The 25,076-nt window shown below is 46.1% G+C and overlaps 1 protein-coding gene and 1 pseudogene across 6 annotated transcripts in view; both read right to left on the minus strand.

Moving 5' to 3' along the window:
• Window positions 1-1,878, minus strand: part of CLYBL (citramalyl-CoA lyase) — a 231,878-nt gene extending 230,000 nt beyond the window's left edge. For 5 of the 6 annotated variants that reach the window (XM_070408653.1, XM_070408652.1, XM_070408656.1 and 2 more), the window contains exon 1: window positions 1,803-1,862. In XM_070408653.1, coding sequence (XP_070264754.1) covers window positions 1,803-1,861 — 59 coding nt within the window. In that variant the 5' untranslated portion in view covers window position 1,862. Of the gene's footprint in view, window positions 1-1,802 lie in introns of all 6 variants that reach the window. The other variant, XM_070408654.1, reaches the window with a different exon arrangement.
• Window positions 1,879-21,181: 19,303 nt separating this feature from the next.
• LOC139006121 (large ribosomal subunit protein uL24 pseudogene) lies at window positions 21,182-22,218 on the minus strand (annotated as a pseudogene).
• Window positions 22,219-25,076: the final 2,858 nt, after the last annotated feature.

Below are 25,076 nucleotides of genomic sequence, written 5' to 3' on the forward strand. Positions count from 1 at the left end.
TTTGGGGGGACACCCTATATATGAATTCATGCTTAGCCTAATGTAGATACAGGTGGTTACATATAGAAATATTTGTAGATGCGTGAATCTGCATGGGCTGCTATTCACACACACATATCATTAACCCCCTTCTATCAGCTAAGGGGGATTGATGGAAAAAGTGCCCTAATAATAGCACAGCTAGGAGTGAAAAGCTATGCTCCCCCAACTTGAGGGCAGAGTACATAAATTGAGCAGTGGCCACAGAGAGCAGCAGGGCTGGAGACAGGCTGGGCAGGGAAGCATCAGACAGCACTGCCACAGGGACAATGTTGGAGGGTTGGGACGAGGAGTCAGGAATGGTCCCTGCCCGTCAGCAATGGGGCTGATGCTCTAAGAACGAGAGGAAAAAGCCAGCAGAAGCATACAGTGCTCTTCACCTCCATGAGCACTGGCTCATGCGACCGAACTTGGGTAGAAATGAAGACTTCTCTAAGCAGGCTTTCCTAAGTTGACGTTTGGCGCCTTCACTTCTCCCATCCCCGTGTGTTCTGAAGACACCAGGACGGGAGGGTTTAGCTCAGGGTGCCTCTGGAAAGCAGCCTGCGTGGAGGCCTGCAGCCAGGGCCGCGGTGGGGTGTGCAGGTGTGTTGCGAAGGAGCCGGTGCTAATGGAGGTGAAGAGCACTGTTCCCTGAGCACCCAGCACCTTAGAAGTAGGTGGCTGCGTGCGGTCACTGGACCCACTATTGAACAGGCCCCTTCATAGGCCAGAAAAGAGACTTTCTGGAAGGGTCTGCATATACACCTCATTGACTCCTCTGGTTCCTGGGCCGATCCCCTGAGCCCGGGGCCATGTCCCAGGCCTGAGTGTAGGAAATGGGAAGGGGGGATGCATTCACCTGGTCGGTCTTGGCATGGGACCCTGCTGAGTCAGGAAGCAGGGAGCAAGCAAATGTAAGCACCAAACTCCGAGCCTCAGTTTCCCCATCTTTATAAAAAAGTCACTGGGCTTCACATGGTGGCCAAGGAAGCAAATGAGATAAGGTGTATTCAGGCACGTGGAGCAACGGTTCCCAAAGTGTGGTCCGAGGACACCTGAGGGGTCCCCGAGACCCTACCCTCTGAAAGGGTCTAGGCAGGCTTCCCTTTTCCAACAAGTATCTGCATCTATGTGAGATCGGAATTTCCTTGCAAATTTCCCCCAGAACAGCTGATACGAGAATTGTCCTTTATTAAACCAAAGAGGTTTTCAAAAATATAAAACCATGCCACTCTTCTTACTTTAAATATACGTGTGTGTGTATAGTTATGTATACATTAAAGATGTCATTTGTGCTAAAATGTAATGGGTTTGTTACTTTTAAATAAATACTTTTAACTCCTCATACAGTAAAAATCAAGATACGAGCAAAAGCTCTTAAGGGTCCTCAGTCATTTTTCACGTGTAGAGGGGTCCTTAGACCGAGCAGTTTGGGAACCGCCTGCGGCGCACACCAGGGAAGGTGCTCCGGTTCCCCAGGTGAGCAGCTGGGGTGACGCCGGGACCCTTTACGGAACCTCCGCGCGTTCGCCGCCCGCATTAGTGGGGAGGCTGGTTAGTTCTCCGGGGCCGACAGACCGAACGTCTGCACCCACGTCCCGGGTCTGCACCCACGTCCCACAGGAGGGCGAGCAGGGGCGACCTTGGCAGACAGAGGTCGGCCGGCACACGGCGGCGCCCAGCGCTCCAGCCCCGCCGGGGCGCCCACCAGGACTCGGGAAAGCCCGGCGGGCCGCGGGCTGAGCCCGGCAGAACGGCGGGTAAAGGGAACCTGCACTCACAGCCTCGGCAGCGCCGCCGCCGCTCCGCGCGCCGCCCTCCGCAGCAGACGTAGCGCCATCTTCCCCGCGCACGCGCCGCGCCCCGCCCCGAGGCCACGCCCCTTACCATCCCCGGCGTGGCCACGCCCCTCAGCACCACTTCCCTCGCCTGGCTCCGGCTGCTCCCCGCTGCTCCCGACCTCCTCCGGCTTTTCCGCAAGGGGACCCCGCCCAGCCCTGCAAGCCACGCCCTCCCTGTTGGTCACCTGCTCTCCGCAGCTGCCCTGATCAGACCTTCCCTGCAGAGCTGCGGGTGGCTCCTTCTTGAGCAGGTTTTTTGCTGACTGAATCCAACTCTCCCCGTGCTTGTGGGGTTTTCAAGGCGGCTATTGACACACCTTGCATTTTCTAGCCAGAACAGGACACGTATTCTAGGAAGGTGTTGTTTTCGTTGTTAAAAATACTGCCTTAAAAAGTTTGTGAGTGTCACCATGTACATGCCTTGGCTAACCATCCATTATGGGAAGTATCCTATCTAATAAAAGAGAAACGTGGTAATTACCCGTACCTCCGATACCCTTCCCATCGGCTAATCAGGGCGATATGCAAATTAACTGCCAGCCAAGATGGCGGCCGGCAGCCAGGCACTAAAGCGAACATGAGGCTTCCTTGCTTCAGTGACGGAGGAAGCTAACGTTCCCCGATGCCGGCCTCTGAGCTTGCAGTTTGAAACATTGTTACAAATATAGAAGCTAAACAAAACCCCAGAAACCTGCTTTCAGCCAGCCGGGGTCTCAGAGCTGGAGTTGAAACAGTGTTTCGATTATAGAACCCAAACAAACCAGATACCTGCTTTCAGCAGCCGAGGCCTAAGAGCTGGAGCCAAGCCTCAGAGCTAAAGCTGGCACAGAATAAAAGAAAAAAAGGAGCGGTTGGGAGCTTCAGTCACCTGCCAGCCTGAAAACAGCCCTCAGCCCCTCACCCAGACTGGCCAGGCACCCCAGTGGGGACCCCCACCCTGAAGGGGGTGAGACCAGCTGCAAACAGCCATCAGCCCCTCACCCAGGCTGTCCAGGCACCCAAGCGGGACCCCCACCCTGATCCAGGACACCCTTCAGGGCAAACCAGCCGGCCCCCACCTGTGCACCAGGCCTCTATCCTATATAGTAAAAGGGTAATATGCCTTCCAGCACCGGGATCAGCGGAGCCTCGAGGCCTCCCGGCACCAGGATCAGCATGACAGGGGGCAGCAACCAAACCCCCTGATTGCCCTGAGGCAATGTGTGTGACAGGGGGAGGGGCCACAACCTCCCTATCCGCCCTGCTCTGTTCGTGACAGAGGAAGGTGCCCCAACCCCCTGATCAGCCCTGCTCTGTGTGTGACAGGGGGCGGTGCCCCAACCCCCTGATCGACCCTGCTCTGTGTGTGACAGGGTACGGAGCCCCAACCCCCCTGATGGGCCCTGCTCTGTGAGTGACGGGGGCAGCGCCGCAACCTCCCCATCGACCCTGCCTTGAGTGTGACAGGAGGTGGCGCCCCAACCCCCCAATCGGCCCTGCCCTGAGCGTGACTGAGGGTGGCATCGCAACCTCCGGATCCGCCTTGCTCTGTGCATGACAGGAGACGGCGCCCCAACTCCCCAATCAGCCCTGCTCTGAGCCCGACCAGGGGCTGCACCTAGGGATTGGGCCTGCCCTCTGCCACCCGGGAGCAGGCCTAAGTAGCAGGTCGTTATCTCCTGAGGGGTCCCAGACTGCAAGAGGGCACAGGCCGGGCTGAGGGGACCCCCCCCCCCGAGTGCACAAATTTTTGTGCACCGGGCCTCTAGTCTATACTAATAAAAGGGTAATATGCTAATTAGACCAGACACCTTCTGGACATCCATCCAGATGTCCTTCCGCACAAAGCCATAGTTGTGGGGGCAGAGGCAGCAGCTGTTAGGGGTGACCAGGCTGGCAGGAGAGGGCAGTTAGGGGCAATCAGGCCCTGCAGGCAGGTGAGCAGTTAGGAGCCAACGGTCCCAGATTGTGAGAGGGATGTCCAACTGCTGGCAGTCAAACATCCCCTGAGGGGTCCCGGATTGGAGAGGGTGCAGGCTGGGCTGAGGGCCCTCCTCCCCCATGCATGAATTTCGTGCTCCAGGCCTCTAGTATGCCTATAATAGGCGGCTGTCTGAGCCAGAAACATAACCTTTCCCTGCAACTCTGGCCAGTCTTTCAGCAAATACAACTCCTCCGGCTTCATAGTTGGGAAACTGCTAAGGTATTAAAACAGAGTTTACTAGTTGTGTGACTGGGAAAGTTACTTAAGCTCTCAGAGCTTTAGTTTCCTCGTCTAAAAGATGGGACTATAAATAGTACTCACCTCTTAGGGTTGTTATAAGTATACGTATATTGAGTTAATTAATAAGCTTAAAACCTTGCTTGGCCCAGAACAAGTGATCAATAGTGTTAATTACCTCTCATTATTGTCATCACAGCAATTCCCTTCTTAAAACTTTTAGTGGCTTCCAATGGGAAGCATTTAGAGTAAAAACCTAAATTCTTCACTGCAACCCTGATCTGACACCTGCCTGTCTTTCCAGTCTTGTCTCGCTCTCCCCATCTTCATTAAGTTCACTAAACCCCCTCCCACTTCAGGGCCTTGGAACATGTGGATCCCTATCTCCAGAACGCTCATGGCTACAAATTATCATCTTCCAGGACACTTGCCCGACCTGCCACCTATGCAAAGGGACCTGTGCAGATGACCCAAACTAAAGAAATAAATTTATTTCATTTTCACAGTAACCTGATCATTTCCATCACAGACCTCACCACAATGTTTATTTGAGTATTTGTGAATTCACTTTCTTTTTAAAAAATATGTTTTTATTGATTTTTATTACTTTGCTTTTCTTTTTTTTTTTTTAATTGATTTTTAGAGCGAGAGGAAGGGAGAGGGATAGAGAGATAGAAACATTGATTGAAAGAGGGACATCATTAATCGGCTGCCTCCTGCACACTGGGGATTGAGCCCACAGCCTGGGCATGTGCCCTGATCGGGAATTGAACCCATGACCTTTTGGTTCCTGGGTCGACGCTCAACCATTGAGCCATGCTGGCCGGGCGTGAATTTACTTTCTTATTGTTGCTTTCCCCACAGTAGGAGAAATGGTAGTTTTCAACATGGGAGGGAACTGTAATCAGGTGTGCTTTTTGGGTGCATTATTATCATTTAGGAGGCAGGGCTAGGGCTGTGTGGGCAGTCCCACTTAAAAAGGCTGCTACTGCTCCATCCATAGGAATAGACGGATAGCTCTTTGAGAACAGGGGCCTTTCATATCTTGTTATTGCTATATGCTCCTGGCTCCGTGATAGGTATTTAATAAATGTAAAATGAAAATGTTCCACTAGCCTCATTATAATTCTGACAACTGCCATATTAGTTATCCTTATTAAGAATGCCCTGGCCCAGCCCTGGCTGGATAGCTCAGTTGGTTAGATCATCGTCCTGATATGCCAAGGTTTTGGGTTTGATCCCCTGTCAGAACACATACAAGAATCAACCAGTCAGTGCACAAATAAGTGGAACAACAAATCGATGTTTCTCTCTCCCCCCCTCCCTTCCTCTCTCTCTGAAATCAATAAAAAATAAAAAGAATGTCCTGAACCTTAAGGCTAATTTGCTGATTCAATTTCTTTCAGATTATGCTTGAAAAAAGTATAGCTATGCCCATTCTCACCAGCGATGTTGTGGTTTTATTGAGTTTCTTCATGAAATTACCAACTGGTAGGTTTTAAGAACTGTTCTCTAATGTTGGTATATTTTAAATAATGCTTCATAACACTTTATCTACATGAGTGTGGAATTCTGGAGGATGTATTTCCAGATCTAATAGAGAAAAGGATGCAGAGTTTCTCCTTTGAGGCTAGTCAAATCTGTCTTTACTCACAGTCCCCAAAACTGAAAGGAAAATAAAGTATGTTTGCCCCAAGGGCATTAAAAGAAAACATATGAAATGTATCAGGGTGAATAATTCGATGAGTCCCATTACTCTGTTGAGTTCAGCAATCTGGTGGGGTAAGGACCTGGCAGAGAGCTGAGAGAGAAGAATAGGAGCCAGAAATATCACACCTCTATTGCATAATGGGTTTGGGGTGATGATGGTGGGCACAGGAAAAATCAACCAACACTGATCGTTGGTGAAGCTGGGTGATGAGGGCATGAGGTGGAGTGGGGTTTATTATGAGGGGCAGTTCCCCAACTTTGTGAATGTTGGAAAATATTCTTAATAAAAAAAAGTTGAAAACAAAAATCGATTCAACTAATGCTCTGTATAGAAAGAGCCAGAGGCAAATTTTCCCAGAGCCAATGGCGGTTGAGCCTCGGGCCCCTGACTTGCACGGCCCCTTCCAAGTGCCCACCAATGTGTTCACAGGGTCGTTTGTTTTTGTAAACTGTACAAAGTAAGACATTTTAACTACGAGTGGTTAAGATACTTCTGCCTATTCTGACTACCCTCTCAGATTTCTTTTGTGTTGGATGGCACTGGGGTGGCTGCAGTATTTTGGGAGTCCAGTAAGAAGGCATTAAACTGGGGTAGAGTTGGTTTGGTGTAGTAGAATATGCCTATGTGATTTGCAGTCACTTCCATGTTTAGTTAGTATTAGCAGTCCTGGTTGAGAAATGGCTTCCAGGAGTACTGCTACCCACGGTGCTGACTCACCTGCGGAAAGGTATTCAAGGTCAGAAGTCATGGTCCAGTAACAATGTGCCCTTAGAGCCCCTAGCGCCAGAGTATGTGGGTAGTAGAAGAGACGCAAAGTTTGAAATGCACGGAGCCTGAGACCACCTGTGGAAAATTCTTCTAGTCACCAGATATGTAAAGCTGCAAACACAGTTTCATTCTTGTCTAGGTCTGATCAACATAGAAGCTCTCCCCTGTCTGGAATACACTCTAATACAGTGGTTCTCAACCTTGGCTGCACATTAGAATCACCTGGGAATCTTTTTAAAATCCTGATTTCTGGGCCTCATCCTCCGGAAATTCTGTTTCTTTGTTCTGGGGTGGGGCCACAACATTAGTAACAAAGAAACAGAATTTCTGGAGGATGAGGCCCAGAAATCAGGATTTTAAAAAGATTCCCAGGTGATTCTAATGTGCAGCCAAGGTTGAGAACCACTGCTCTAATAGCATTGTGGTGGCTTTCACATTGGAGAACCCTTCTTCCAGAATTTCCTTGCCTGTGTGGGCCCAGATTGGAGTTGTTCACAGGAGACATTTGCATACAATCAGAAAGGTGGAGGGGAAGCAGCTTGTCATGGGGAACCAGGCACTGCAGCCCGTTGCACATGGCTGCCTCTTGATCTGTGGGCTCACCCTACTGGCAAGGGGCAGTCAGCGTTAGCTTTCTTTTGAGATTGTTTTGCAGATCTTGTTACTTCACATTCATATCTACTCGTTTTTTTTAAAAGAATTCAAACAGACTTACACACGTATTGACATGATTCCTGACCTCAAAAAGCGATCTAAATGAAAGTCTGACACATGCTACAACATGGATGAACAACCTTGAAGACATTATGCTAAGTTAAATAAGCCACACACACACACACACACACACACACACACACACACACAAATATGATATGATTCCACTTATTTGAGTTTCCTGGAGTAGTCAAATTCATAGAGACAGGAGGAGAATGGGGGTAGGCAGGGCCTGAGGGGGGTAGCCAGGGCCTGAAATAGGGAGTTATTGTTTAATGGGTGCAGAGTTTCAGTTCCAGAAGTTCTGGAGATGGATGCTGTGATGGTTGCACAACAGTGTGAATACACTTCATGCAATTGAACTATACACTTCACATGGTTAAAATAGTAAATTTGATGTCATATATGTTTTATCACATAAGAAAAAGGATTTTAAACAGAAGCCATCAGTTTAGTGAAAGAGGCAGATAGGTTAATAGGAAAAATGGGTGGGTTCTGAGATCTACTGGTGACATGGGGGAAGGGGATATGGAAGCAGAAAGGATGCTGCCTCCCATTCCGCCTGTGGGAGAGGAGCAGAGGAACCAGGGGCAGAGAAGGGGATGGACACCAGGCGGTGGAGAGTGAGTCTGAATGGGTTAGGGGCAAGCAGACAGAACACAGCAGCTGAAGGGATGACCTGGGCCCAGACCGAAAACCACCAGAGTGCTCAAGGTCTCAACCATGGTTACCCTAAAAAATACAGGTCTGAATAGAAACGTGTTATGTTGTTATCACTCTCACTGTTAATCTTGGAAATACAGTATTGCATTTCTGTATTGGCTCAGCTACACTTTTGGGAACTAGCCACACCCAAGGAAATATTGGATAAAAATATCTAATCACGCACGGTTTACTATAACCTTTTAAAGCTTAAATAACTTAGATAATTTAAAGCTTAAATAACTTAAATAACCATTTAAAGCAGTAAAGATTAGGAAAATAAAGCTGCATTATTCTTTTGTTATGAACACCAAAGGCTCTTTATCATAATCTATTTTTTCCTTCCTTTTGGTGTCTGGCTGATGTAGGTTATTTTCACCAAAAGTTGAGTCTCAAAGGCTGACGGGCCAGAGTCACTGATTTAAGACTTCAGAATGTTCCACTTAGAAAGAGGCATATTAGAAGTTCTATGGAATGATTTTTCAACAGTGGCACAGATAGAACTACACTCTGAAATCATCCATCCCTCCTGCTGCTCCCATACAAAACCCTCCCAGCCTCACCTCCTGGCAGGAGCTGGCTTTGATAACGTGAGGACTATGTCTGGCCTTCTTGGGGAGAGAGGAGGAGACTGTCTCTCAAATTTAGGCCAAATGCAGAATAACTAGCAGCCACGTTATGGACCTTAGCCTTAGCATTTCTCTGAAGAAGTTAGACCAGCTGACGTGAAAATTTCCTCAGGCTTCCAAATACTGATTTTATAACTAAGACTAGAGGCCTGGTGCATGAATTTGTGCACAGATGGGGTCCTTCAGGGTGGCCTGCGGGGATCGGGTCCCAGCTCGCACCCTCAGGCTTGCAGCCCCAGCTCACCTCCCCAGCCTCGCAGCCCTGCAGCCCCACCTGGCACTCTGCCGTGGCCTGGCGCCACCCACTCACCTGCTCCACCATTCCTCTGCAGTCCCACTCTCATTGGGGCCCATTGGGGCTGGCAGTGCCTCTACTGCTGCCCGCTGCCAGCGCTGCATTGCTGATGCTCCCCATGTTCTGTGCCACCCCCTGGTAGTCAGCACACGTCATAGCGAGTGGTCGAACTCCCGGTCAAACAATTTGCATATTAGGCTTTTATTATATAGGACTAGAGGCCTGGTGCACGAAATTCATGCATGGGGGGGGTCCCTCAGCCCGATCTGCACACTCTCCAATCTGGGAGCCCTGACGGCTTAGGCCCACTCCCCATGGTTCTCTGCTCTCTGCAGGGCCTGGCTGCTCTGCACCCACTGCCCAGAGGCTCTCTGTGGCCCAGAGGCTTCCGCAGCTGGGCGGGATGCTTGCCTTATCGCCGAGGCAACAACGCAAGCATCCTGCCCCGGCTGTTCCTGCCATGCGCACTGCCCAGAGGCCCTTCGCAGCCGGGGTGGGACGCTTGCCTCATCGCCACAGCAATGAAGCAAGCATTCCGCCAGGCAGCACATGCTGCCTGTTCTCAGCGGCCATGCCCCCAGGACTGGGGGACTCTGGTGGGGCTGAGGGGACTGGGTGCCGCCATCTTGTGTTGACATCTTTGTGATGGAGTGATAGTTAATTTGCATATCACTCTTTTATTAGATAGACTTTTTCTTTAACCTTTACTGCAAAAACTGCACTGCAGCTCCCCCTAGTGTCAGCAGGTGGAGGGTTCCCTCACACCCCCTCGCTGCTCTTCTGACCCTTCCCCTGTTCCACTCTTCCTATTTTTTTATAAAAGTGGATGTTGTTTTTAATGATCAGAATACAGAATGCACATGCTTCTCTTTTTAAAAAAAATATACTTTTGTTGATTTCAGAGAGAGGAAGGGAGAGGGAGAGATAGAAACATCAATGATGAAAGAGAATCATTGATTGGTTGCCTCCTGCACACCCCCGACTGGGGACCAAGCCTGTAACCCGGGGAATGTGCCCTGACTGGGAATCGATCAGTGACCTCCTGTTTCATAGGTAGACGCTCAACCACTGAGCCACCGCAGCCAGGCCCACTCTTCCTTTTTTCCATATCAGGTACCCCCTTCTAAATTACCAGATAATGCTGTTATTTGTGCTGTCTTTGTTGAATATAAGCCCCATGAGAGTAGGGATTTTTGCCTGTTTTGCTCACTGATGTATCCCAAACACCTGTAAGAGCACCTAGCACAGCAAAGATGCTCAAAACATATTTGTTAAATTCAAAAGTGTTGAATCTTGAAGGGTTCTCTGCCAAGATTATTCTTTACATAATTTCCCCTGTTATTTTAATCCACTTGTGTGTTAATAATTACCTTGCTCCCTGGCTGCTTCTTCTTAACCACTTATGTAACAGTCCCCCAAGATGCCCACATGCTAATCCTGGAATTTGTGAATATGGTACTTGCAGGTCTGATTAAATCTTGAGATTGGAGATTATCCTGGGTTATTGGGGTGGGCCCAATGCAGACACGGGGTTCTTAGGTGAGGGAAACAGGAGGGTGAGAGTCAGAAGAATTCGAATGGAGGCGAGAGTGATGGAATGGAGGCGAGAGTGAGGAGAGGCTAAGAGCCGAGGAATACGGGCAGCCTCTAGAAGCTGGAAAAGGAGAAGAAACAGCTTTTCCCCTCCAACCTCCAGAACGAATGCAGCCCGGCAGACACCTTGATTTTATCCTCATGAAAGTGATTTCAAATTTCTGGCCTCCATAACTGTAAGATAATAAAGCTGTGTCGTTTTAAGCCACGAAGGTTGTAGTAATTTATTGTAGTGGTGATAAGAAACTTTCCCAAGAGCACCTCCATGTACAAACCACTTCTTAAGAGTTCTTTTAAAGCCATTGGTCAGTCCAAAGTGACACAGCCTGGTTCAAATGACCATAGACGTCTCTGTCAGTGTCAGAGAGAACGGACAAGCTTTTGCTCTGGTCAGAGCCTCCTTCAATATGAACGTTCTAAAGAGAGCAGCTTCTGTAATTTTTCGAGAGAGAATGGGACTCCTTTCTCTTTATTTCATTTGAAAAGGACTCTTCACCTCTGAACCAATTAAATAGAGGCACAGAGCACTGACCAGACCTGACATTATATTAAGCATTGATTTGTTTATTGCTTGCCATTACGGTCATTTTATTCATTTACGATATGTTACTTTCCATTAGAATGTAAGCCCCATGAGGGTGGGAACTAAACGTACTTTGTTTGCTACTATATTATCAATGCCTAAAACGATGCTGGAGACAGAGCAGATGCTAATAAACATTTGAGGCATCTCAGAAGGAATACATTATAGCAATCCAACTGCAGTTTTAAATGATGATATTTTTTTTTAAAAAAAGGCAAGCAGCCCCAGGATGTTAGTTGTGATAGTAGGAAAGTAAGTTGACATATAAGGATAAGGGTGAGTGTGGAGGAGGCACAGGAGGTATAGCTGGGCTTCAGAGATGATCCCTTGGCTACTCACATATTGGGAAAATGAAAGAGGATGTTTGCCTACTGGAATAACCTGTTAGGAATTTTGGTTATTAACTTACAGAGGCAGGCGAGAGACCCTGTCCTGGCCACTACCAGGTAGCCTATGAAAAGCCAATAGTAATGACACGTGAAAGAACTAATGTGCAAGGTTATGCACTGCATCAGTGTTTGTTATTGCAAAATATTGGGAAAAAAATCTAAATGTCCATTGACAAGGAGCAATTTTCAAAGTATAAAACACGAAACAACAGAAAAGTATACCACTGTCAGAAGAATAAAGACAATTTTCATGGACAAATATATAGGTGCCTCCCCAGAATATATACATACACTTTGAATAATTATAAAGGCAGTTTAAAAAAAATAATTATAAAGGCAGTTTATTAAAATATATTTCATTTTCAAAACTGAGCTGTCAGCTGTCAAAGTGTGTATACGTTTTTGGGGGACACCCTGTAGAAGCTATCTGTTATGTATAATAGAAGACACTTTGGCAGGGAAAAAGCAAGGCACGAAAAGTTGTATTATATTCTATATTTTGTGTAAAAAAAGAGTAAAATAAAAATATGTGTTTTATATATCCCAGTACTCAATTATTTAAAAACTCTGAAAGGACAAAATAATACCACTGATGACAGGGGTTCCCTGTTGGGGAGGTAGGAACCCAGCAAGTGGAGAAAGGGATGGGAAAAATGTTTACTGTATCCCTTTTGCAATTGTAAATTTTTTGAACTACGTATATGTATTACTTATTCAAAACTAAATTTAAATTATAGGAACAAGAAAATAAACAGAAAGAACAAAAAAAAAAAAAAAGAAAGAAAAATCATTTGAACAGTAAGACGAAGAAAAGAGAAACCACATTTCACCTTCATAAAGCTGTGGGTCCTGAACTCAGTCTGACCCAGGACACCCCTGCACCATCTTTATGTGTGGGGAGTGGGATACCATATGCATTTTGGCATCTTTGTGGCTGCTGAGTTCTGTACCTGTGCCATATCCCATGTTGGATTAAAATCTCCTAAAGTCCCAGTGACTTGCACAGTTGACAGTCTTCACAGCCTCTATGGACATGAGACTTGATAAGATATGTGATGTTGAACCATATAATGAGGCTGGTTGGTTAAGACCCTCTGGGTTTTGTGGAATAATCTCTAATGCACCAGACAAGAAAATTGTTAACCAGCCTTATTGCTGACAATTTCCTATTACCACGGTAGGACAGACATGATTTGAGGATTATCCAGGCACTGACAAATCCCCTGGGCCCTGACAATCTCATTTACAAAAGAATCAAATCTGTTTATTACTGATAATAGATGGCATGCCCTCAGGTTTGCTTGTACGTAACATGTGCATCGCTTTTTATTTTTTCTTTTAGCAACAGGAGCCAAACGTGGATCCATCCTGATAAACTAGGCCTTTGGGACTATGTGATCTGATTGCTCTGAGCTGTTACTTAATCCTTGTTTGTTAAACCTTTGCACCCCTGCCCATAGTGGCGTAACAGCCTTGATCCAGGATGCCAAAATGGTCCATCTACAAAAGAACCTCATAATGGTTTATGTGGCTGAGATTCTCTAGTTACTTTTCCTCCTTTTTATTTGTTGCTCTAAGAATTATTGAAATAAAAGGGCAGAGCAAATCTTAAACTTGTTGCTGTGATAAGCCTAACTCCCTGAATGCAAACTCCATTTTTTCATTCATCTTTGTATTCCCAGCCACAGGTATAGTAGCTAATACACAGTAAATTCTTAAACCAGTTGTGGGATTGCCTTGTTCATAAACTATCATAATTTCTCTGGTAAAATGTTCTCAGATATCTAAATTTTAGTAGACTACATTTGGAAACACAAAGATTAATTTACATTAGACCTATCATTCCTTTTTATTTATAAGAATCAAAATGCTATCTGCCAAATTCCAAAACTATGCATATTGTTAGTGTTGAATCTTACCCATAATATTGTAATGAATATGATTTTTTTTTTCAGTATCACTGCACAAGAAAAAATTTCTAAGCGTAAGCTAGTATCTTCCTTAGCAAGATCTGCCTGACCCTGGGTCTTATGACCACTTCCCTCTGTAAGTTGCAGATGAAATTCTGATACACAAGCCCAGACTCAGAGGGAACTCTGGGCCCCTCTGCACTGGGTGCTACTGGAGGGATCCCTTGGGACCAGCCAGGGGATGAAGGCAATCTCTGGAGTCCAAACTCATCCCTTCCCAACTCGAATTCTCTTCTTTCAAATTTTCTGCCTAATGAATCAATGCAAATAGCCATGTAATTTTGAGTGTTTAAAAAGGCTCCTACTGAAGGTCTTGTTGTTAGTTTCCTGAAAATTAGAGGAGTTTTAGAATTCCTCATATACAAAGGCCAAACTGTTAAATCTTTCTACCTCTTTTTTAAAATCCCATTTAGTATTATATAGGCAACAATATGTGTTCATTACAGACAAATTGAAATATATGAAAAATCAACAGAAGCATGGGGGAGAGTTAACACTCAAAGGTAATTGTTAATATTCTGATATCTTCCTTATAGATATCTTCTTATGCTTTTTTTTCTGGTGTATAGGTATCTATTTTTCTGGCATGTGTATGTATTTTTTTCTCTCTCTCTATATATATCACACAGTCATCTAATCCAATAAAAGGGTAATATGCAAATTAACCATCACTCCATCACAAAGATGGTGGTGTCCATAGCATCCCACGCCCAGGCTGAGGAGGGAGGGAGGGCGTCTGGGCAGGCAGCACGCCCCGAGCCCAGTGGACACAATGCAGGGCTGGGGGTGTGCTCCCGGAGGCCACCACAGGGCTTGGAGCACACCCCCACCCCAGCGGACACAACGCAGGGGGGCCTCTGCGCATGAGCTGCAGAGGAAACACCTTTTCTGACCGCTCATTGGCTAAGCTCCCTATATGCCGCCACTCGCAGTGTTCTTGGTAACTTGGGTAATAAGAATCCAAGAAGGTGATTTAGGGTTTTTCCACCACACTCCTGGAGGAAAAAACTAAGGTCCGCTGCTGGAGAACTAAGAAATGTCATATCCTGCCCTAGCCGGTTTGGCTCAGTGGATAGAGCCTCAGCCTGTGGACTGCAGGGTCTGGGTTCAATTCTGATCAAGGGCATGTACCTAGATTGCAGGCTCCTCCTTGGCTGGGGCCCAGGTCAGGGCTCATGCAGGAGGCAACCAATCGAAGTGTACCTCTCATTGATGTTTCTCTCTGTCTTTCCCTCTCTCTTCCAAGCTCTCTAAAATTCAATGGAAACATATCCTCAGGTGAGGATAAAAAAGAAAGAAAGAAAGAAATGTCATATCCTATGAAAGACACATCTTGAAAATGCCTAAAGAAAGTTGTCATTTTTTTGTGGTGAAGAGACTGGAGTCTGTGTTGATGAAAACACCTTGGCGGCTGCAGCAGTGGCAGCAGCAGCGGGGTGATGGGGCTGGTGCCTTCCCCTGATCAGCTGGTCACCTCCCACAGAGGGAGGCCAGATTGCGACTTAGGCCCGCTCCCCACAGGGAGAGGGCCTAAGCTGTCAGTAGGACATCCCCTGAGGGCTCCCAGTCTGTGAGAGGGATCAGGCTGGGCTGAGGGAGCCCCCCCCCCCACCCCCCAGTGCACAAATTTCATGCACCGGGCCTCTAATATATATATACTTCAATAAAAATAATATCACATATACATACAGTTTTGCCACTTTCTTTTTCTTTTCAAGTAAATCATTGAAACATTTATTTTACATAATGCTGTATTATAAAACTACAATACACATGGATATATTCAGACTTTGGTGGACAGGAAAAGAAACAAAATACATATGTAAAAATAGTAAAGACAAATCCAAGGAGGTTTCCGATATAAGCTGTGAAAATGAGTTCAGAGTATTAGGAAATTAGTTACTTCTAATTCAGACATTTTCACTCTGGTAAACTTTGAAATGTCTTTTTCACACAAACTTTATATAAAAATACAGCTGGAAAATTCTCCCATTGTCATGCAGTCCTAAGCTGAAAGTTTGCAAAATCTAGTTTTTGCTGCTTCTTTTTCTTCTTCTTTTTTGAAGCCTTTTAATTTAACTTATTGACCCAAGTATTTTTGCTACATCCACTGCTAGGATCAAATCATTATATTTTTCAAAAGCATTCCTTTAACCTGAGGTCAAACAAATGTGAAATATGAGGAAGTTATAAATAGACTGAAATCTAGAACAACCTGATGTACTTTATCTAAATTTTTATAACTTTGAAGTGCACTGAATACAGAAAAAAATGCAGAGCTTTTATTTTCCAGCCACACACACAGAAAGAATAAAAGAACGATCTCTTCTTATTTCTGTAGTCAACCTCTCAATCCACAAAAAGAAAGTGGGAGAGGATTCAAGTCTATCCAACAAAAATAAACTGTTGCCATTGTTTACTGAGAAAATAATTCCTTGAGATCCACCCCCTTCCCCCAAGAAACTGTTTTAAAAAATCATAAGGAGGTCTCTGGGTTAGTGTATTTCCTGGAGGAAATTTTGTTTAACATTAGTTTATTTTGTAAAAACTACCAATAACAAGTGGGGCCATAAACATTTTTTCTCTTTTTTTGTGTGTGGTGGGAAAGCAGGAGACAGGCTGAGTGTGGTCTGCAGTTAGACTGTAGTGAACTGTCTAAAATTACCCAGTCTTGTCCAGTTTCTATAAGGTTCCCAAGGTTCATGAACTATATCCCAGATGAATAGCCCAAAGTAGGGGCTTGGGTTGGATGAATGGAGTGAGACCAGATCATGGAAGACTTTGAAATCCAGGCAGTGAAGACTAGACTTGATGATTTGTGGTAGATTATGTTGATGACTCCAGTTGTTGCCCTTTCTCTTTAGTCTCACCCTTCCATAGGCTAAGTGTTATAGAATACATTTCCTTGTCCCTAGATTTGGAGCTTGGCCAATGACTATGTGTCAGTTCCAGCTCTAGGCCTTAAGAGGCCTCATGTGTTTCTGTCATCACCATGAGACGAGCAAAGCCCACCTCAGTGAGGAGGAGGAGAGACCTGTGGAGCAGAGCTGCCCTGAAGACCTGCAGTGAGAAACAAAACTGCCCTAGCCAGCCCAGATCAGCTGAACCCAAGCAGGCCCACACACATTGGCCAATAATAAATAGCCATGTGTTAAGCCCCTGAATTTTTGAGTGCTTTGCTATGCTGCATTATTGTGGTAATACAAATTGATACACATATTTAAGTAGAAAGGATCATGACTTAAAAAAAAAAAAGAAATCCTGTATTAAAAAAATGTAACAAACAAACTCATAGATAGAGACAACAGAATGGCTATCAGAGGGGGAAAGGGGAGGGGAGGATGAAGAGGGGAAGGGGGTCAAATATATGGTGACAAAAGGCAACTGGACTTTGGGTGGTGAGCACACAATGGAATATACAGATGTTGTATTTTAAGTTGTACACCTGAAATTTATATAATGTTATTAACCAATGTTACCCCATAATTTTAATATTTTTTAATATATTTTATTGATTTTTTTACAGAGAGGAAGGGAGAGGGATAGAGAGCTAGAAACATCGATGAGAGAGAAACATCGATCAGCTGCCTCCTGCACATGTCCCACTGGGGATGTGCCCGCAACCAAGGTACACGCCCTTGACCAGAATCGAACCTGGGACCCTTCAGTCCGCAGGCTGACGCTCTATCCACTGAGCCAAACCGGTGCTGGCAATTTTAATATTTTAAAAAAGGAATCCTGTACTTTAGGGAGTTTAATGTGTGGATGTGTACAGGGTGAACTAAGGTGGGAACAGATAGTGTAGTAGTCCAGATGTCAGGTGTTCAACAGGTGAGCAGATAGTAGGTACAAAAGGAACAGGAAGAAGAGGGAAGAGACTGACAAAGGATTGACCATGAGGATGAAAGAAAATGCTGAGTCAATGGAAGAGGATGCAAGCTTTCCCACCAGGGAAACCCAAGAAATGGCAATAACTTGTAGAGACTTCGGACCTTAGACATGATTTTAGGAAAAACGATGAGCTTCCTTTGCACTGTGGCGGGTTGGAAGATGCAGCAGTATAATCAAATGGAGGCGTTGTGGCGCCGCGCGCGTGGCAGAGTGGAAAGAGCTCCGGCTCTAACACAGACAGATCAGGTTGCTAATCCTGGCTTGGCTATTGCAGATTGTGGGGCTTTTCCAAGTGATTTAAACTCTCTGAGCCTTAGTGTCCTCTCCTGCAACAGCTCTCAGGGTTGTGAGGATCGTGGTAACATATGGCAGGTGTGGTGGACATGTGGGTGTTTGGTCTGCCCAGCAATTTTCCCGGGGGGAAATGCCCTTCTGGGAGTTGGTGGAGCTGTCAGTCATATGACCACCTTCTCTGCCACTTGATGGATCTAGGCAAGGCCTGTGAGCCAATCCGACAATAAGAGTCCATTTTGGGGGGATGAATATGACTGGTGACAAAAGGGTCTCATCTTATGTCAAAAACATTAAGCACACTATAAACCTGATAGGCAGCTTTGGGGAGAGAGATAGCCTGAGGATACAGGTAACAGAGAAAAGCAGAGATGAGAGATGTAGAAAGAGAAAGGGAGAGAGAATCCTAATGATGTTGTTTTGACCCCCTAGAGCAGCGGTTCTCAACCTGTGGGTCGAGATCCCTTTGGGGGTCGAACAATCCTTTCACAGGGGTCACCTAAGACCATTGGAAACACATATATAATTACATATTATTTTTATGATTAATCACTATGCTTTAATTATGTTCAATTTGTAACAATGAAATTGGGGGTCACCACAACATGAGGAACTGTATTAAAGGGTCACGGCATTAGGAAGGTTGAGAACCACTGCCCTAGAGCAAACAGAGCCATCCATTGTAGCTTGAGTTGGGTTTTTGGCTCAGGAATCCAAGAGTCCTAATTCTGCAGGTGTTTACCACAGAGCTGACCAACCAGGGACTGGCCATGGCAAGGCTCCACCCATAGGGGGAGCTCCGTACTGACACAGTCCAATGGAGACACAATCGGACCTCTGTGGGCTCTTTTCAACGTGAGACAAAGAGGAACTTGATACTGACAGTCATTACTGAAATAAAACGACAAGGGAAGCCAATATGCATATCCCTCAAGGCAATCAGACCCAGGGGTAAGCAGTGGCATTGAGGAGAAGCAGAAATAGTGACAGAAGAAGCAGAGATGCAGCAAAGCTCTGTCACAGGTGAGAGGAGTTCCTAGAGTCCGTAGCGAAGGACAGCAAGGTTGGGCTGCTGGAGTGGCTGGGGTTACTGCTTGTTGTGAAGGATGTTCCAAGACTCCATGGAGCCTAGATGTTGAGATGACTTCCTTTCCTTCTTACTCTCGTTACCTCTCTTCTCTCATTCTCATTCTTTCTTTCACTTTTCTCTGCTCTCCTCCTCCTCCCCTCTCCTCCTCCTCCTCCTCCTCCTCCTCCTCCTCCTCCTCCTCCTCGCTCTTGTTCTCTCCCTTCCCCTCCCCTCACCCCTCTCATCTCCTCTCTTCTCTCCTCTCCTTTCTCCACCCCCACCCCACACACAGACCACCTTCTCTGCCACAGAAACAGTTTATACTGTTTCTTCCCGATTGCAGTAAGAGATGCTTACCCTCATTGTTTTTTTTACAACTGCGGTTACCTGAAGAAATCTAAAAGGGTCTTTGCTCCTACAACTGAAGGAGCTTAACCAACACCTCATCAGAGCTGCAGACCCATCTATATCCATCTACCAAACTGACTATAGGCTACCTTTTCTGGTTGTCTGCTGAATGCATACATACACACACAGAGAGCAGGGAAATGAGGAGGAATGAGCCAGGATGGGACACAGAGGAGCAGCAGCTGGAAAGGCAGATAAGTGCTGTAAGACAGTGCATGGCCAAGATGGCAATACATTCAAACTTTGCTTCTCAAACATCAGTGGGCATCAGAATCACCTCAGCTGGCTTGTTAGAACGCAGGTAGCTGGGCCCACCAAGGAGTTTCTGACCCAGTAGGTCTGTGGGGGCGGAGGGGGTGTGGGGATTAAGGATCTGCATTTTAAGTATGTTCTCAGGTGATGCTGGCACTGCTGGTCTGGGAACCACACTGAGCACCACCAGATTTTCAGAAAAGAGTTGGTGGCTAAGAAAATCAAATACCTCAGAGGCTTGGCACAAAGTAGTGAACAGATTGAGAAATTGTCTATGTTGTCAACCCAGAGAGCAATTTCCAGAGAATAGCAGATTTTGCTGCTTCCTATCCCTTGAACAATTACCAAAAAAAAAAAGAAGAAGAAGAAGAAGAAAATTATTCCTGTCCCCTGGGAATACCCCATTGTCAAAAGTTGCATGTAGTGTGGGTGAGTCCCCCTCAGTACAGCTGCCATCCCACTACCCAGCGCCCAGCCCTGACTAGGAGAGTCAGCACCTGTCTCTCTTGGAATCATGCACTTTCAGCCAAGACCCACCTCAGGTCAAAGGCATTCAGTACAATAAGGGCATTCGTGGTCTGAGTCCACATTTCAGTAGAACGGAAACTAAACATAATCAAAGTCACTTTGAAAGGTGATTAAGAGAGTCACCTCCTTAAAACAGCTATTTGTCCATCATCTAGTTTAGAGGCTATTAGGGCTGAGGAAGTGAAGGCTCCAGAACTCCCTCAGGTGGATATTTTTATTTCAATTCTGTACCCACTATTTACTGAATATGGGCCATTATTGGTTGCCTGCTGTGCGGTTCCTGGGGCTGCCATAACAAATTAATGCAAGTCAGGTGGCTTAAAACAATAGAAATTTGTTCTCTCATAGTTTTGGAGGCTAGATGTCTAAAATCAAGGGTCCAGGGGCCCTGCTCCCTCTGAAACCTGTAGGGGAGGTCCTTCCTTGCCTCTCCCTAGCTTCTCATGGTTTTCTGCCCATCCTTGGCATTCCTGGCTTACAGCTGCTCCACTCAAATCTCTGCTTTATTCATCACATGCCTGTCTCCATCTTCATATGCTGTTCATCTCTTCTTATAAGACACCAGCCATTGAATTAGGGGCCACTCTACACTCATCTTAACTCATTACATCTGTAACAATGTTATCTTATATAATAAAGATGCAATATGCAAATTGACCATCACTCCAACACACAAGATGACCGCCCCCATGTGGACACAAGATGGCTGGCAGGGGAGGGCAGTTGTGGGCGATCAGGCTGGCGGAGGAGGGCAGTTAGGGGTGATTGGGTCATCAGGGGAGGGCAGTTGGAGTGACCAGGCTGGCAAGGGAGGGCAGTTAGGGGCAATTGGGCCAGCAGGGGAGCAGTTAGGCATCGATCAGACTGCAGGGGAGTGGTTAGGGGGTGATCAGGCTGTCAGACAGAAGCAGTTAGGGGCAGTCAGGCAGGCAGGCCAGTGAGCATTTGGGAGGCAGCATTCCCGGATTATGAGAGGGATGTCCGACTGCCCGTTTAGGCCCGATCCCACTGGAATCGGGCCTAAACAGGCAGTCAGACATGCCCTCGAGGGGTCCCAGATTAGAGAGGGTGCAGGCTGGGCTGCGGGACATCCCCCCACCCCTGTGCATGAATTTCGTGCACCAGGCCTCTAGTTTTCAAATAAGGTCACATCCTAGAGGTGCTGGGGGTTAGGACTTCAATGTACCTTTTGTGGGGAGCACACAATTAACCCATGACATCTACTCAGGACTCTTTATCCCTTTCTCTTTACTAATCAAACCCAGATTTTTCCAAAAGCATATTTATTTTTTCAAGTTTTTAATGAAAGTTGTATATAAGATTACTTTATTCCTGCTTCTTCTCAATTGTTACTTCCTTGTATTTACCTTTTTCCTTTCCTACTTGGTGAGATTTGGCTTTATATTCAAGGAACTTTTTGTGGTCTTTGTCTCCCTCTAGTCTCGTGATAACTACCTTGCTAGGGTGAATGCCCACATAAACAGTTGCACCATTAGCTTTCTCCTGTTGTACTTGTTCAAAGGAGATGACCTATTTCTTCCTGGAAACCTGGATTACATTGCCAGTTTAATGCCCTCTGTAATGTCCTTGCACAACCTGAACTTCATCACCCTTTCGAATGGGCATGGGTCGAACACTACTTCTGTCTCAGCTCTTTGGAAAAAAGGAGAAGACATACTCTTCCTGCGAATGTGGGAAGGTGCATTGAAATGCTTTTTATGGTTCTTGCTCCAGTGAGAAGTCACAAAGGGATTGAACTTCACTTTGACCACTGGCACTTCTACACTGGCTGAAGAAGGGAAGAGCCAAAAGCATATTAACTAATACATCTATGGGAAAAAACATCCAACCTGAGATTTGGAAAACCCTGCCTATGTGGCAATGGCTTGTCCCAATAAGTCATCTTCTGTGCACAACAAGAGGTACTTGGGGTAACTTAAAGGATATGCTCTTCAAGAGCTATGGGGAATCCAGGCAAAGCATGAGGCCTTTAACAGATGGGGACATCAACCCTGGCCGGGTTGATTGGAGTGTCGTCCGGTACACCAAAAAGCTGGGGATTCAATCTCTGGTCAGGACACATAGTTAGGTTGTGGGTTCAATCCTTGGTTGGGACACGTAAGGAAGACAACCAATTGATCTCTCTCTCTCTCTCTCTCTCTCTCTCAGAAATCAATAGCAAAACATATCCTTGAGTGAGGATTAAAAAAGTAAAAGATGGGGACATCAGAAGGCCATGTACAGTAATGACACTCCTCAGATCATTAGTTTGGTAATTATCTGCTTTCCTGGCTATTATTCCCATTAGATTGTGAAAGCTGGCCTTTAAAAAAAAATCTATCTTAGCTCTTACCATAAAGCATAACATATAATCAGGACTCAAATTGAATAAATGTTTCAAATATTGTTAAAAATGTTTATTTTGCTAACTCATTTTTCTGCCTCATTGTGAGCTGTAATCTGCCTATTCCATAGAATGATCGCTAAAATAAGGAGGGTTGAGGAAGGACTGTACTAAAGGAGGAGATTTTTGGCTTCCCAACTTGGAATCGAGAAAGTAGATGCAGACCTTAAGGGACAGCTGTGGGTGGTGAAGCTGGGACTATGTTCAGAGTTTTGGCCACAGTAGATTAAATAAGACCAAGTGGCAAAGTGCTGGACTAATGGTAAAGGCACCAAATAATAAAGGGTCCGAAGGATGTAGATGAGGATCCAGTGCGGCCCACATAGCTTGGGAGGAGGTCAGCTAATAAGATGCCTTCAGCTCAGCACAGGAAAGACAGACTGGACCAGACCCACAGGGGTTTGAGTTCAGGTACAGTTATGGATTAGTGACAGGTTCCTTCCCATTCATCCTTGGCCTGTAAAGTTGTATGTCTAGGAGTATAGGATCCTGTAAGGGTGCATGCACCTTTGATTGTGTTTGATTGGACTAGTTTAGATAGAAGTAAAGATAGAATTGAACTTGTAGAAAATGGACAATCATACACATATTTTCTGTCTCTAGAAACATCAATGAGTCCTGTTCATAGCAATGCAAAAGAATTTAGTCTGGTACAGAATATAACCCTAAGTCTAAATCTCATTTGACCTGGTTTGAACATCTTACTGGTTCTTTCATTAATTTATGAGTTAAATAAAATCTTTCACATGTAAGCACTTTATGGCTCTGCCCAGGATAGCGTTAGGGTTAGGGTTAGGGTTAGGGTTAGGGTTAGGGTTATGGCTCTGCCCAGGATAGTGTTAGGGTTAGGGTTACAGTTAGGGTTAGGGTTGTGGCTCAGCCAGGGTAGGGTTAGGGTTAGGGTTAGGGTTAGGGTTAGGGTTATGGCTCTGCACAGGATAGTGTTAGGGTTAAGGTTAGGGTTAGGGTTAGGGTTAGGGTTATCGCTCTGCCCAGGATAGTGTTAGGGTTAAGGTTAGGGTTAGGGTTAGGGTTATGGCTCTGCCCAGGATACTGTTAGTGTTAGGGTTAGGGTTAGGGTTAGGGTTAGGGTTAGGGTTTCGGCTCTTCCCAGGATAGTGTTAGGGTTAGGGTTATGTTTAGGGTTAGGGTTACGGATCTGTCCAGGATAGTGTTAGGGTTAGGGTCAGTGTTTGGGTTAGGGTTAGGGTTAGAGTTAGGGTTAGGGTTAGATTATGGGTTAGGATTAGGGTTATGGCTCGGCCCAGGATAGTGTTAGGGTTAGGGTTAGGGTTAGGGTTATGGCTCTGCCCAGGATAGTGTTAGGGTTCGTGATCGGCTTAGGGTTAGGGTTACGGTTAGAGTTAGAGTAACGGCTGTGCCCAGGATATTGTTATGGTTATGGTTAGGGTTAGGGTTACGGCTCTTCCCAGGATAGTGTTAGGGTTAGGGTTAGGGTTAGCGTTAGGGTTAGGGTTAGGGCTCTGCCCAGGTAATTGATAGGGTTAGGGTTAGCGTTAGAGTTAGGGTTAGGTTTACCTGTCGGCCCAGGATAGTGTTAGGGTTAGGGTTAGGGTTGGGGTTAGGGTTAGGGTTAAGGTTAGGGTTAGGGTTAGGGTTATGGCTCTTCCCAGGATAGTGTTAGGGTTAGGGTTAGGGTTAGGGATAGGGCTCTGCCAAGGATAGTATTAGGGTTAGGGTTACATCTCTGGCCAGGATAGTGTTAGGGTTAGGGTTATGGTTAGGGCTAGGGTTAGGGCTCTACCTAGGATAGTGTTAGGGTTAGGGTTAGGGTTAGGGTTAGGGTTATGGCTCTTCCCAGGATAGTGTTAGGGTTAGGGTTGGGGTTAGGGGGTAGCATTAGGGTTAGGGTAAGGGTTAGGGTTAGGGTTAGGGTTACGGCTCTGCCTAGGATATTGTTAGGGTTAGGGTTAGGGTTAGGGTTAGGGTTAGGGTTCGGGTTAGGGTTAGGGTTACGTCCGTGCCCAGTATATTGTTATGGTTAGGGTTAGGGTTAGGATTAGGGTTAGGGTTTACGGCTCTGCCGAGGATAGTGTTAGGGTTAGTATTAGGGTTAGGGTTATGGTTAGGGTTAGATTTAGGGTTAGGGTTATCCTATACCCAGGATAGTGTTAGGGTTAGGGTTAGGGTTAGGGTTACGGTTACGTCTCTGCCCAGGATAGTGTTAGGGTTAGGGTTAGGGGTACGGCTCTTCTTAGGATAGTGTTAGGATTAGGGTTAGGGTTAGGGTTAGGGCTCTGCCCAGGATAGTGTTAGGGTTAGGGATTGGGTTAGGGTTAGAGGTAGCTTAGGGTTAGGGTTAGGGTTAGGGCTCTGCCCAGGATAGTGTTAGGGTTAGGGATTGGGTTAGGGTTAGAGGTAGCTTAGGGTTAGGGTTAGGGTTAGGGTTAGGGTTAAGGCTCTGCCCAGGATAGTGTTAGGGTTAGGGTTAGGGTTAGGGTTAGAGGTAGCTTAGGGTTAGGGTTAGGGTTAGGGTTAGGGTTAGGGTTAAGGCTCTGCCCAGGATAGTGTTAGGGTTAGGGTTAGGGTTAGGGTTAGGGTTACGGCTCTGCCCAGGATAGTGTTAGGGTTAGGGTTAGGGTTAGGGTTATGGCTCTGCACAGGATAGTGTTAGGGTTAGGGTTAGGGTTAGGGTTATGGTTACGGCTCTGCCCAGGATAGTGTTAGGGTTAGGGTTAGGGTTAGGGTTAGGGTTATGGCTCTGCCCAGGATACTGTTAGTGTTAGGGTTAGGGTTAGGGTTAGGGTTATGGCTCTGCCCAGGATAGTGTTAGGGTTAAGGTTAGGGTTAAGGTTA

This window comes from Myotis yumanensis, unplaced genomic scaffold (genome assembly GCF_028538775.1).
Source record: "Myotis yumanensis isolate MYYU_CA2020_CCGP unplaced genomic scaffold, mMyoYum1.0.hap1 SCAF_3, whole genome shotgun sequence".
NCBI classification, from domain to species: domain Eukaryota; kingdom Metazoa; phylum Chordata; class Mammalia; order Chiroptera; family Vespertilionidae; genus Myotis; species Myotis yumanensis.